Here is a 13,385-nt window from a genome sequence, read left to right as displayed (position 1 = left end):
CTTGATGAGCACTGAGTAATGTATAGAATTTTGAATTATTATATTGTATGCCTGATACTAATGTAATACTGTTATGTTAATTATGCTTCAATAAAGCAAACAAACAAACACAACAAAACAAAGTTACTTTAAAAGCAAGCCCCTATATGATGTTGGGCTTCAGAACCACATAAGCACCAAATGTACCTTCTCAAGAATGACTGGCTATAGGATGAAGTACTGTAGACATCTGAGGTCATGTCTCAGGTCCTGGCAGACAAAAATTCTATTTTTACCTTATTGTGAGCAATCCTTGGCAGCTCTGGAGTTCTTTCTTCCACTCTTAGATGCTATACTTTGTCCAGAAAAGCAAACTGCCACACCTAGCCCCTTTGAATAAGTAACTCCTTTTTGATTTCCAGATATCAGCTAAAGGTCACTTGCTCCAGAAAGTTATCCTGACTCATAGACAAGATTAGGTGCTCCTGCTTCTAATCCATGGCATTTTATACTTCCCTTATGATAGTACTTTTCACTACATCTTGCAATTGCTTGCTAAACCTTAAGCTCTAGTAAGGCTGGGACTATAATCTGTTTTGCTCATTATTGTATCCCCAGCACCTAGCATAGTGCCTGGAACAAGGCAGGTACTTAGTAAATACTGATTGAATAATTATGTGAATAAATGAATGCATCATACTAGCGAGATGGAAACTGAATCATGCCTCACGTACTCTGCCAGTTTTATCCATAATGCACCAATAAACACCTAAGATAAGCAGCATTATTCCTTCTATGCTGCCAGACTGTATGGAGGTGGAACTGTGGCTCACAGGATCCCCCCCCCCCCCATACAGACTCCAGGAGGCACTTTCCATGACCAAAGATGGATTCAATGCTCCAAAGTCAATATAATGTCACCTAGAGCCTGACAGTTAAACCGGCCATAAACCACAATGCCAGCCCTGTCACGACTTGATGGTAAGATCTCTTTCAAGTCATTCAACTTCTCATAGATCCAGCTTTCTCATGAAGAGGGTATTTGGCCTTTCCGGAGCAGGTACTTTCTTTAAATAAAGAACAAATGACAGTGAAAAGCTACCCACACCATGATGGGAAGTTGGGAGAAGAGGGAAGTATTTGCAGTGAGGCATCTCTGCAGTTAGGAAAGGGTTAAGCTCAAACGTCTGTCTGGGATCTCTTACCAGTAAATCAGCCTTGACTGCTGCTCAGGCTGAATGAAGCCCCACCAGGTTGGCCTGTCAGGAAGGAAGCCCATGCGTCCAGACTTTTGTTGTTCTAAGGATTTTTTTTTTTTTAATTTTACTGCTCAGGAAGGAAGCCAAAGCCTAGGCCCTAACTGCAGTCCTGCTGATTACTTGCCCTAGCATGCGCTATGCCTTTACCTCTCCATCTACCTCTTGGATCCAACTCTTCTCTTTTCTGGAATTCCTTCCTTACAATGACTTTGGCATTTGGGCCTAAATCTCAGACCTCCCCCCTTCTTTAACAACTGAAAATTAAGAATGTTGAGCATTTCCCTTCCTACCTCCCGTATTCTTTTGTCTCTATGTGGAAAGGACTGAGGATAGGGAGAGAGGAGAAGTGGGTGCTCTTCACCACCAACAGTGATCTGAATCCCTTCTCTTCAATGGAGCCATGAAGGAACTGATAAGGATTGAGGTGTCAGTCTCCACTGGTCTCCAGTGGCTACTCCTGCTACATACATATGTGAACAGAAGACTTCAAATACAAGCAACTATATTTAAATAACAGACTCAAATCCAAGGTCCTCAGGCAGAAGGTCAGTCTTGCCCACTCCCATCCCCCTACTCCCCACCTCTCCCACTGACATGCAGAATCATTCTCTGATATTCCCAAGCCCCATGGGGCTTTCTTTCTACAAAGAAGAAAACATTGAGTTTATTTGTGCACTCAGGGTAATGGACAGCCCTCTTTTAGTCCTAGGAAAATGCACACAGACACCATGGAAGAGGCCTATCCCCGCCCAACCCTGCCCTCCCCTTCCCCTGCTAATCCTTCCCCAGCAGCTCCCCCAGCTCAGTCCTGCTGCTGTATTTCTCTCCTGACCTACAAGGCCCCTTCAAGCCCCGTCCTAAGCCTCCCCCAAGCAGAGACAATCCATCATGCTGTGGGACTGTGACACACACAGATGGGGGAAGGTTCACAGATTTCTCTCACACAGGCAAGAGGGTAAAAGTGCCTGTATAACTTAAAATCTAGCGACATACTAGAAACTCTGGTACTTTGAATTCTAATACTAGTCAAATACCATTACAGAATATCTGATTACATATAGTCCAAATTTCTACCACAAACAAATTCTAATGGCCCATTTATTTCAAGCAGTATCTGATAATACCAAGTTCCAGAATAAGAAACTATGATGAGATCTAGATACCCTGACCTGGGCCACTGCCTAGATACCTAACCCTGGTCAAGTCCCTTCCTTACTCAGACTTGGTTTCTTTAACTCTAATATTGTCTCACTTCTAAATAAAATGGAGGGAGAAAGAGGTCAGAGGGCCACCAGGGCTAATCCTGGTGGGTGGGTAATAATGAAGGGAGGTGAAGCAGCTGGCTATCATAGAAAAGGGCTCTGAGACTCTCCCTTTTTCCACACTGCCATAAGGCATGAGTGTGTGAAAGGATCCTGCATATATGCTAGTTGTTAATGACCATGTGTTTGGCTATATTGGTGCTTCTGACAATGAAGATTATGCCACCAGATTATCCTTGCAATAAGTCATTACGTATGGAAGGCTTATTATGTATGAGGAACTGTTCTAAGCATTATCTATGTACTTAATCTCATTCAGTCCTTCACAACAATCCTTTAAGGTTATAATTCCCATTTTACAGGTGAGAATACCAAGGCCCAGGGAGGCCAAGTAATGTGCCCAGGGACACAGAGTAAGTAAGCTAAAAGGTCAGGATCTTACTCCAGAGGCTGAACTCGTAACTACTATGTTATATTGTCTCCCCACCTTTAACTTGAAACACCTCCAGGGTGAGGCTCAAAGGGGTCACCACAACATTTATTCCTCTAACAGGTATTTATTATGCTAGGCCACTCTGACTTGGTATAAATCACACCCCAAAAAGCAAGGCCAAATGAGAGCACTATAGGATTAGCTGGCACCTAAATGGGAATCATATACCTGAAAATAAACCAAAGGTCTCTCCAGGGCTGGCCCTTGCCCCCTCCCTACAGCTTTCTCACTGTCTGCTGCTCTAAGATGGATGCAAAGCCATAAGTCTCAGCCTGCAAATGAATTTCAGTGGAAAAAGACAACCCTCATCTGGTGACTCACACTCGGGCTTACTGGGCTTGATTTCTCATGAGACTGTACCAAAGGTTCCTTCTTCACACATACAGCTCTAGACTTTCCTAAAGCTCTATGTCTGCTGAACAGAATGTCCGGGACACAGCACCATGTCTTTCCCCCAAAACACAACTTTCATTTCCTCTAGGTCATCTTCAATCAGAACACATTCCACGGAGAAAATTGACGGTCAAATGTCTGAATTGCCAGATGGTTGTATGTGTCTACAAAACCCCCACACCACTTGTCTGCTTCCAGCTTCAACCAGGACCTGGGTAGGAACTTGTTTTTCTAAAATACACATCAAAAGCAGATCAGCATTTGTGGACTTCATGATAGGGGATGTAATGCTGTGAGAAAACATTTGGGAAGGGGATAGCCTCTGATCCTAGGTTTCTAGAGAGTTAGGTGAGAAAAGCAAATTTTAAATTATTTGTTAAGCTATGAAAGATTTTTTTGGCACCCCAAATAATCAACACAATAGGTCTATATTTGAGAAAGGTAATTTCACATATACCAAATAATCAACACAATAGGTCTATGTTTAAGAAAGGTAATTTCACATATCTCTTAAAAAACTCCCTACCTACTTTGGTCATTATGATACCCCAAGGCATAAATAAATTCTTCCTTTCTTTCCTCAAACCTCTACACCTTTGGGATAGCACAGTCTTATAGATATTATCCAGAGCAATGCTGAAGAGTGGCAAACTGAGGAAAACTTGGAGGAAACATTAGATTATAGTTACCACCATTAATTTATTCAATACTCCACTAACACTTACTGAACCCTTCGATGTGATTGGCAACAATGCCAAAAAAAAAAATTTTTTTTTAGCACTAAAACTAAGCTGTAGTTAAGATAATAGAAAAGTCAAATCCATTGGGTAAAAATGGAAGTGAATGAATTCCTCCCATTTATGTAAGCATCTACCAGGTTAACTGATTCATACCACAGCCTATCATTTCTCCAGGCCTAAACCCATAGTCCCAAATCAGGATCTTTTCCTGGAAAAGGCATAAGAAAGAGACTAAGTAGGTGAAAGTTCTTTTGCAGAAAAATCTCCTCCTTGCCCATAAAGAAATATTTACAAATTCGCACCTGCAGCACACACTTTTAGGTTATACAGGATAAAAATAGACTGTGTTCAGCCACAAATGCCACAATTTAAATGGTATTTTTTAAAATGTGAAGGCATTTTAGTTGCTATACAGCAATAAGTTATCCTTAAGTCTGCAGTTCATCTGTCTTTAAGAGGAGTAAAATGGCACTGGGAAATGCTGTTAAACTGTTGGAAGAGAAAATTCAAATCCATAAATTATTGTAGCTTTGGTGTTCAAATCCTGTGGATTTTACACTTAAAATGTATCATCACCCCAAATCCCAAGTGTTTATAAGGAGTACATTCCGGATGTGGTTAATAAGAGTTAAAAATATGAAAAACCATTATGAAAATATAACTCTATTAAATGTATTGTCACTCTAAATGCCGAGTATTTACTAAGAATACATTTCAATGTGTGCTAATATTTATTAACCACATGGATGTAGTTAACAAGGGTTAAAAATAACAAAAACTAATATAAAAATATAATTCTATTTTTTCAGTTTCCTCTTCCCTGCCTAATGAGGAAAGGGGATGGGGAAGGAGAGCAACTTTTGTTATTAGGACACAATGTGTGTTTTTTGTTTTCAAACAAAAAAGGGCCACCAAATAATCAACCTAGGGCCGCTGACCGGAAGGCAGCCCCGGAAAACTTCCCGTGGGAAGAGTTCCAGAAATTGCCCGGACTTTAACAAGCCCGCTGTGCTGGCTGCGAGACTCAGACGGTCAGAGGCGACCAAGACTCGCCTCGCCCGAATACCAGCTATCCTGCGGATTCACGAACCCCTGGACTTTGGGAAACATTCCCTGGAACGTTTTACAGATTTGAAAAGCAAGATGGGAAAAACATTTCGAATCTACAGGAGAAACCTCAAAGTCCTCGGGTGCCGAGGGAAATGCTAGCTCCTGATGCGCGTGTACACACGTCCCTCCTCATCGACGCGCCCCGGCGCCCTCTCCACGCCCTCCTCCCACTCCCACTCCACCCCCTCCAGTCCCCCAGCCCCCCTCCCCGCACGCAGGGCACCCAACGACCGCGCGGGGTCCCCTCGCCTCCTCACTCCGCCACCCGCCCACGTGCACCTCCCGCCCTGTCCCGTGTCAGCCCGACACCCGCGTGGGCGTGCCCCTCTCCCGGGTCACACTCGCTCAGTGTCCCCTCACCCCGTCTCCACACTCTGCGGCTCAGACCGCTGTACAGGAAACCGACCGAGGGTTCGGTTCCTAGTGCGACCTGGGGACGCGCGACGTGGAGGGCGGGGCGGGGGTGGGGGACCAGGCCGGCCCGCGGGGTCCCGGCCGCAGCCTGCGGCTGCGGTGGTAGCGCGGGGCTCGCCCGGCCCTGGGGCAGCGCCGGGAGTTCTCTCGCAGTCTCCGAGTCCGGCCGAGCGACGGCGAGGTCACCAACATTTCTCAAACCACTTAAAAGCCATCTCAGTGGCGGAGGCTAGGGAGTCCTTTCCAAGTGAGCCAACGGTGCCCGCTCTGTGGCCCTTCCAGCCCCCTGGCCGGGCCTCGCGCCTCTCCGCGCCCCCTCCCCCAAACGATCAATTACCAGCCACCCTTCTGCCGGGAGCGGCGAGGGGCTGGCTGGCGGCCGCGAGGAAACGGCAGCCCGGATCACTTCTGCATGACAATTGATGGGAGGGAGGGCGCGAGGCGAGGAGGGAGGACGGCTGCGGTGTCCGTTTTCTCACCATGGTGATTAGGCATTCCGGCCGCGCGAGGAGGCAGCCGCCGACCAGAGCGGCGCGGTGTGGAGCGAGGACAGGGGAAGAGAGCGGGAGCGGGAGCGAGCCCAGCCGCCGGGCGGGCGGGCGGCGGGCGAGCGGCGCGCTGAGCCAAGCCAAGCCAGGCCAGATGGCTCTGCAGCCATCAGGGACTGCTCCCGTCCAGCCCGGCCCCACTTTAGCTGTGCAAACATTTCTTTATCCCAACAAGACAATTAAACCCAGCAGCATGAAAAGGAGTCTCCATGACTGTGCTGGGAGTGAACAACCAGAAACAACCACACATCACAGGGAGTTCTTGCCCTCCACCCCCAGAGGGAGGAGAAAAGGGGCTCAGGGAGAAACTGGGGAGCAGCTGAGCAACAACCGGGCTAGGTCTGGGCAGCTCAGTACGGACGGAACCATCTGACCCACCTCCTCTGGTGATTTGCTGGCCCTTTCACAGTGGTCATCTGCTCCAGCTACAATCCAGAAGTTGAGCCTGGTGACAACTGCCCCAGCAAGAACAATCCTCCTAAAAGCCCAGTTTAGGGTCCCTGGCCACCCCAATCCCAGAGCCTTGGGAAGTATCCCCCTTAATCCTACCCCCACAATGTAGCCAGGACTCCTCATTCCAGGCTGCCCTTGGGCCTACATGGGCTCAGCTGAATGATTCTTAGGACACAGGGTCTTCAATGATACATGCCTTCATAAAGACACATTCTCAGGGTACAAAATACCATCTACTATTCAGGGCTTTTGGGGCCCAAGAATGACTTTTCAAATACATCAAAGATGAGAGCAAAGCAGAACATCCAAGAACTGCTGTGAGCCACCAGGTTTCCTACCTACCTGTGAAATCTGCCTGACACAGGGAAGGGCCAGGGAAGCAGGGACACTTTAGGGTCATTGCCCATTGCATGTCCCTGAGGTAAATCAGAAGGCAGGGCCAGTCACTGCTCCAACTGGTGCAGTTCTGGTTCCTCTCAGCTCTCTGGTGAGCATGCATACTAGCCAACTCCAATTTGGGCTGAGTGGAATGACTGGCAGGCTGGCCAAAAAAACCTGTGTCACCCAGGCAAGAATCTGGGCATGAGGGGGGGTGGCTACAGAGAACAATCGGGAAATGCACATGATAAGAGCCAGGGCACTGAGGGGGTAATAAATGTATAGATTCTAGCACAAGGCAGCAGACAATACTTATCTTCCCTTTTGTTGTAAAGTTTCCTTAATGAGGAAATGTTTATTTTAAAAGCCCTGGGAAACATATCTGTAGACACTTCATATGTAAGACACACGTGGACTATTCGTAATTGGTCCATAAATTTTAGCATCATTTCCCTGGACAAGAAGCCTTGGAGACTGGTTCAGGGAGTGACAATAAACAGGAGTTACCTCAGTTCCCATCCTGGGGAATTATGCATCCTCCATGAATAGCTTCTCACAAAACACGTCTCCCTTTTTCCAGGGCAAATAAGTTAGTCCTGTCGAGTCAAGGCTTCCTTTCTCCATAGACCCCAACACCTACCTCATGAATCACCTGTGATGCCAGGTAGATGAACAGGCAAGCAAACCGGAATCATCTACTAAGAGAAACAATACTTTACCCAAATAGCTACATTTCAGTACAAAAATGCATATTTAATCACAAAAGAAATCCTGCCTATCAGTACCCAGATTTAAGGCAAGCACACGTGTGCATTACACCATGTCTGCAGGCCCCTCTTTCAAATGCTCTCACATGTGGACATATCTGCATATGGATGCAGTGTGTGAGCAGGGGGTGGCTGCGACAGTAAAAACTGTCAGTGTTTCCACTGTAAAACTGATTTTTCATTGACCTAAAACTCAGTCATAAAACTTCTACTCTAAGTAAAGGACACACACACACACATCCCCATACTGAAAAAAAACCCTGCCCCTGAAAAAAACCCCTAAAGCTAAGTGCCTATTTAGGAGGTTTACTGTTGTATTTAATTAAAACATTTTTTTTACATTTTATGAGAAAATTTATTTATATGAAGAGAACTGAAAAATAAGTCACCACATCAGAAATTAACTCTAAGTTTTAAGAATAAAAACCAGAATATACATGGTTAATTTTGGCAATCTGACCAAAAGCCACTGCATCCTATTACTTTGCTCTTTCCAACACCTTCTATCCTCTCTTCTTGCCTTCCCATCCCCCTCACTGCCCCATCTGCCCCTTAAGCTCTCCTTTTGGAAGCAGTCTTGTACACTGTCACTCGATTATCTGAGAAATATTACTTATTTCAAAACGGTTCTGTAGGGAGGACCTGAAAGGCATCTAGTGGGAATAATCAGGCCTTCTAACGGCCCTTAAATATGTATTTACATAAAACAGACCATAAATATTCTGACACACGTCGGCATATGACAGGAACCAAGAAAGCTGCTGCAGACTTTGTCCCAGTGCCTCTTCAGCCCTTCCCTACAGAAAACTGTTTCTCCCACCTTCCCAAAACTCAAAATCAAAAGCACAAATGCTACCCAGTACAACCCTGGGAGGGCTGCTATGCCACCTAAGGGAAGAAAAGGAGGAAGGAGCCCTGGATCACAGGCTAAGAGGCTCCTGTTCATTTTGCACCTTTGTTTCTTGTTGAAGATTAGTCACGAATGCAACTCTCGATAATAAGGTGGGTGTGCAAACGCCCTACACTCACAGACACGCCTAGAGGTTTTACGTTTGTGTGATAGAGAAAAGAGAACACAAAGTACTCTCTAAAGGAAGAATATTTTAAACAAATAAAAGGGGAAAGGGCCCCAATTTATATAATACTACAGTTTCAAATAAAGAAGTTTCCCCACCCTTCTGATCAGAATCTCATTAATTTCAAGGTCAGAATTCCATTTCACTTTGGGAGATAGACTCATTTAATTTTTCTCCACCCAGGCGTATTCCTGTGTGAGGGATCCATCTCCATGGGGGATGGCACCACCACACAATGCAAACCAGGCAAACAGAAGAGTTATGGCTTTGACACTCGGAAAGGGAATGGATAGCCACATCTATGAGTTCTGACTTGACTAACAAGCTTCCTCCTGCTCTGGGGGTCTGACACAGGTTTGGGCTAAAAAGAGAGAAAAATGGAGACAAGCTGGATTTGTTAGGAGAGAAGAAAGGAATCTTGATCTCCAGATGTTACTTTGTAGCATATTAGTTTTGAGAGGATTTCATTTTCAACTTGTATTTGGAGAAAAAGGGGGCAGAATCTGTCACAACCTCACCCAGGGCAGCTTTAGCCAGAGGTCAGATTACAGCTAGCCTTGATCACTTGCACATTGACAAATGAAAACTGCGCTGAAGTAAAACAAAACAGAGCAACACAAAGCCAGCACGTTCGGGAGGTATACCCAAAAAGCAAGATGGTAACACACACGTCAGCTGTCCAGAAGGGGAGCCGGTGGAAGGAGCTGAAGGGAAGTGAGAACACACGGGCACTTGTGCTGGCATACAGCAGCTTCTCCCTTAAGTGGGGAGGTCTCAGGCTTACAGACGCTGACATAAAAGACACACTTGCAACATATTTCAAAACCAAAGGGCGATGGATTTACAAGGCAGGTTGATTTTATGATGACTTTTATTGAAAAGGTACGCTGGGTTTAGGCAGATGCCTTTTAGCGCAGGAAAGTTAACACAGTGCCTAATTCAAGGAGACAGCCTGAGGAAGCAGTGCCGACAGGGGAGAGAGCTGCAATGTCTCTATTACTCTCCTCGGCATCATAAAGAGAAGAGAAGAAAAAATGGTATTCGTGTTGGTGGTTATAGAGAGGACAGGAGCACAAAAAATACAGAAGAGGGGAAAGCAAACCTTAGATGTAGTTTTCTTAAGAAAATAAAATGAAGCAAATCTCAGAACAAAGGGTTGGGTGGAAAAACACCCTCAGTTCATAAATTCTCACCAGGCTTGAAGAAAACTGCTCTGCCTACCCACAGCCCAAAAGCATCAGAACACAATTATTTTCTGATTCTATTAGAGGAGAAGATTGTAGGGTTCAGCACTCCTGGTCTACAAGTTCCAAATAAAGGTTTAGTTCCAACTATTACCAAGGGTAGCCAAAGCTCAACAAGGCACTTGGAGAACACAAGAAAGCTGTTCCATAAGCAGAAATTAATAATAGTTGTGAACATCAAATATGGAGCAGTCACACAGGTCAACCGTGTCTAGTCCTAAAAGTGAGCCCAAGGATAAGCATCCAGCAAACCTGTTAAATCCCAAGAGAAGTCGGCTTTCTAGCCTTGCGATCACAAGGAAAACACAGCTGTTTGAAATGCTTTATGGTGATTGACGACACCTTTGTCCTTCTCTGAAAAAAAAGCCTAATGTGGAGCAGGGCTGAGAGTTGGGAAAATAAAATCACGTGGAGTCCACTAGATGTGATACAATGGAAAAGCTAAAAAATAATATACCAAGATCGGAGAAACAAAACAAGGACAGCAAAGAGAGGAGGGATGGATGAATTTCTTCAGGTCCCCCAAATTTCGTAGAAACCTATGCTTTCTAGTAAAATGATAGTCACTCCAGTATATATATGGCACCCCTCTTCACTCCAGAGTCCCCTGGAGAGAGGCAGTGTGGAGGCCAACTCGCCTCTGGCTACCTTCAGAAAAACATTTCCTACCAGAACTGTCAATGCTCATTGACAACAGACAAGTAAATGTTCACACTCCACAGCCATTGAGTGGGAAGTAGTTGGCCCTTCCCATTACTAGGAGCATGAAAACTGCCACGGACCTGTTGAACACTACTGTAAGGCAGGGCTTGGTGGGGGTAGGGAGGGCTTGCACCAAAGTACTTACATCTGTCATTCCGATCCTCTGGGCTAGATGAAGCTTCCCGATCCGAAATGAGGCCAGAGACAGCAAAAATCTTCTTCCCAGTATCATCAACCTTAAGTGAACCGGGGGAGCTAGATGGCAGCTGTGTCCCAAAGTCATATTCCTTGCCATCTGCATCTGAGAAGCGCAAGTGGGGAGACTCTGTGTCATGGCAGTTCTTAAGTCGTTTGGCTGGCGTAAAGGCTGACTGATAACTCTCCCGGTCCTCAGTGGAAGCGAAGGGACGGAAAGCCCCCACCCCACTATGATTCAGCATACTGATTGGGGTGCAATCTAGATTTGGGGGAGCAAACTGAGGGTGGAGGTGTAGTAAAGAAGGGGGAAAATCACGATTGGCAAAAGTGCCCGGCACCCCACCTTGCCGATGATACATAGAGGCAAAGGTGTAGGAACCGTTGGTGAATGGAATATGCACGTCCTTGTCTACTGAGACAGGTACACCAAAGGGTCGTGGCTGCTGACAAGGGATGGAAGCATCGCGGCTGGCCTCAGCCGTGGACGCCAGGACCATCAGTGCTGGGGATGCCAGTGGGTTGGGGAGGTAGGATGAGTTCTCCATCTTGAAGGCTGCCCGGTGTAAGTCCATCGGAGTCTCTTTCTATGGCTGGTGTCACACAAGAAGCAGTCTTCCCCGGGAGGGAGGCCAAGCGGCACCTTGGATCAGGGCAGGGAATATTACTGGGGAATCATCCCCTTCTAAGACCTGCGGAAACAGCAAAGAGAAAAAAAGAAGGGGGAGGAAGGTCAGGGGGAGAAAAAAAAAGGGAAACCCCAAGTGATCGAAACACCATCCTTCTGGCTTACAGATGCTCGGGCAAGAGACACCACAGGCTTTAGGAGCCAGTGGGCAGCAGCATCAGACCATTTTCATTCAGGAAAATCAATAGACAACTTACTGTGATGTACGCGTAGCTGACTTTGGTGCCTACACGTTCCGGGTGAAATGCGCCTGAGCCCAGCAAAGGAAAAAAAAAATCATAAAACCACCAAATACAATATTCCCTGAGCAAATGAGCTTTGGAAGGCCAAGTCACCCAGTAGATTGGGTGGGGTCTATGTTTTAAAGGGCTTCCCCCTGCATACACCACCCATGGCTGGCCTGATGTTCAAAGAGAGGCGAGGTTCTACCTAGACGACCCCCCTCCAAAAAAACACATCCTCTCTTCATCTCCCCTAACAATGCCCTGGTGTTGAAAAATTCTTAAATCAAGCACATCTAGACCATCTGTACGTGTTAGCTGTTACAAATTGTACATGTGGATAAATCACACACATTGGCACATACATAAACACACATCTTCATGTATCATCTAAGACTGTTTCCAGAAAGAAGTGCTATGTGAAGAAACAACAGCAATATTATTTTTGATGCACACCCCTTCTCTAATCATACAGGTTTTCTCTTTTCTGAGAAGGAACAAAACCTTCATCAATAAAATGCCTGGCATCTCTGACAATATTTAAAACCATAATGGGTGCCTTTGGCGTATGTTCTCTAGAAGCGGCTGTCTTCCAGAGGCAGCAAAGAGCGGATCGGTAATTTTAGTTACTAATGCACTTGCTCTTAAGTAGATTTGTAAACAGCCTTGAATTTGCCATTAACATTTGGAGCAAAATGTTAACAAAATTTCTGACTTATTTTGCTCAGCTTATTGGCCCAGTCAGAGTTGATGTCTGATAAAGGTCCCTGGAACAAATTGGAGTTCGGAGAGACTTCTTTCAATTTCTCTTTTAAATTTAGGTTATGCATTTCTATAGCCACTGATTCCATTTCAAAATTTATTTTGAGTAGGGGGCTGAGGCATGGGAGAAGGGCTATACGTCAGAAGTCAGAACAACATAAGACGAATACTAGAATTTATTAGCTTCAAAAATATACACTAGATAGAAACTTAATGAAACTCAAAGTGTAAACCAAAAGCCACCATCTGCTACAACTTAAAACCTTTAAATTGAGAATCATGTCTCAAATAAGAATTTACCCCCTCCCTTAAGACACACACACACACACACACACACACCCCTAAATAATGGAGTATCTTTGGTATTCCCTCAAATAGAGAAGCCTCAGTGAAACTGCAGATGAATCCCCTTGGCTTAATGCAGTGCAAAGAGAGTATTTCCTTCTCTCATCCTGTAGCAGACGTGTCAATGACTGTTATTAATTGGGAAGATGAGTGCACACCATCAGACTGCTTCCTCATTTGGCATCTCTCCTTATAGACATCATTGCTAAATTACCAGATTATGTATCTCACATTAACGGATTTTTCTCTCTTCCAAATTTTAAATAACTTTCCTGTCAAGTTATAGCAGTGCAGGGAATGATCTGCCAAGGATAGCCAGTTAGCCTGACGAGTCTGGTCTGGGAATCCTGTTCTTG

The 13,385-nt window shown here is 45.4% G+C and overlaps 1 protein-coding gene across 5 annotated transcripts in view; it reads right to left on the bottom strand.

Annotated features, from left to right (window-relative positions):
- RNF220 (ring finger protein 220) overlaps positions 1–11,705 on the bottom strand; it is a 224,462-nt gene extending 212,757 nt beyond the window's left edge. For 4 of the 5 annotated variants that reach the window (XM_042950758.1, XM_042950759.1, XM_042950760.1 and 1 more), the window contains exon 1: positions 10,964–11,705. In XM_042950758.1, the coding sequence (XP_042806692.1) occupies positions 10,964–11,588 (625 nt within the window). In that variant the 5' untranslated portion in view covers positions 11,589–11,705. The remainder of the gene's footprint in view (positions 1–10,963) is intronic. The other variant, XM_042950762.1, reaches the window with a different exon arrangement.
- Between the last annotated feature and the right edge of the window lie 1,680 nt (positions 11,706–13,385).

This window comes from Panthera leo, chromosome C1 (assembly GCF_018350215.1).
Source record: "Panthera leo isolate Ple1 chromosome C1, P.leo_Ple1_pat1.1, whole genome shotgun sequence".
Taxonomy (NCBI): Eukaryota; Metazoa; Chordata; class Mammalia; order Carnivora; family Felidae; genus Panthera; species Panthera leo.
Note: the sequence above shows the minus strand (reverse complement) of the source record. Positions and strands in the feature narration are given on the sequence as shown.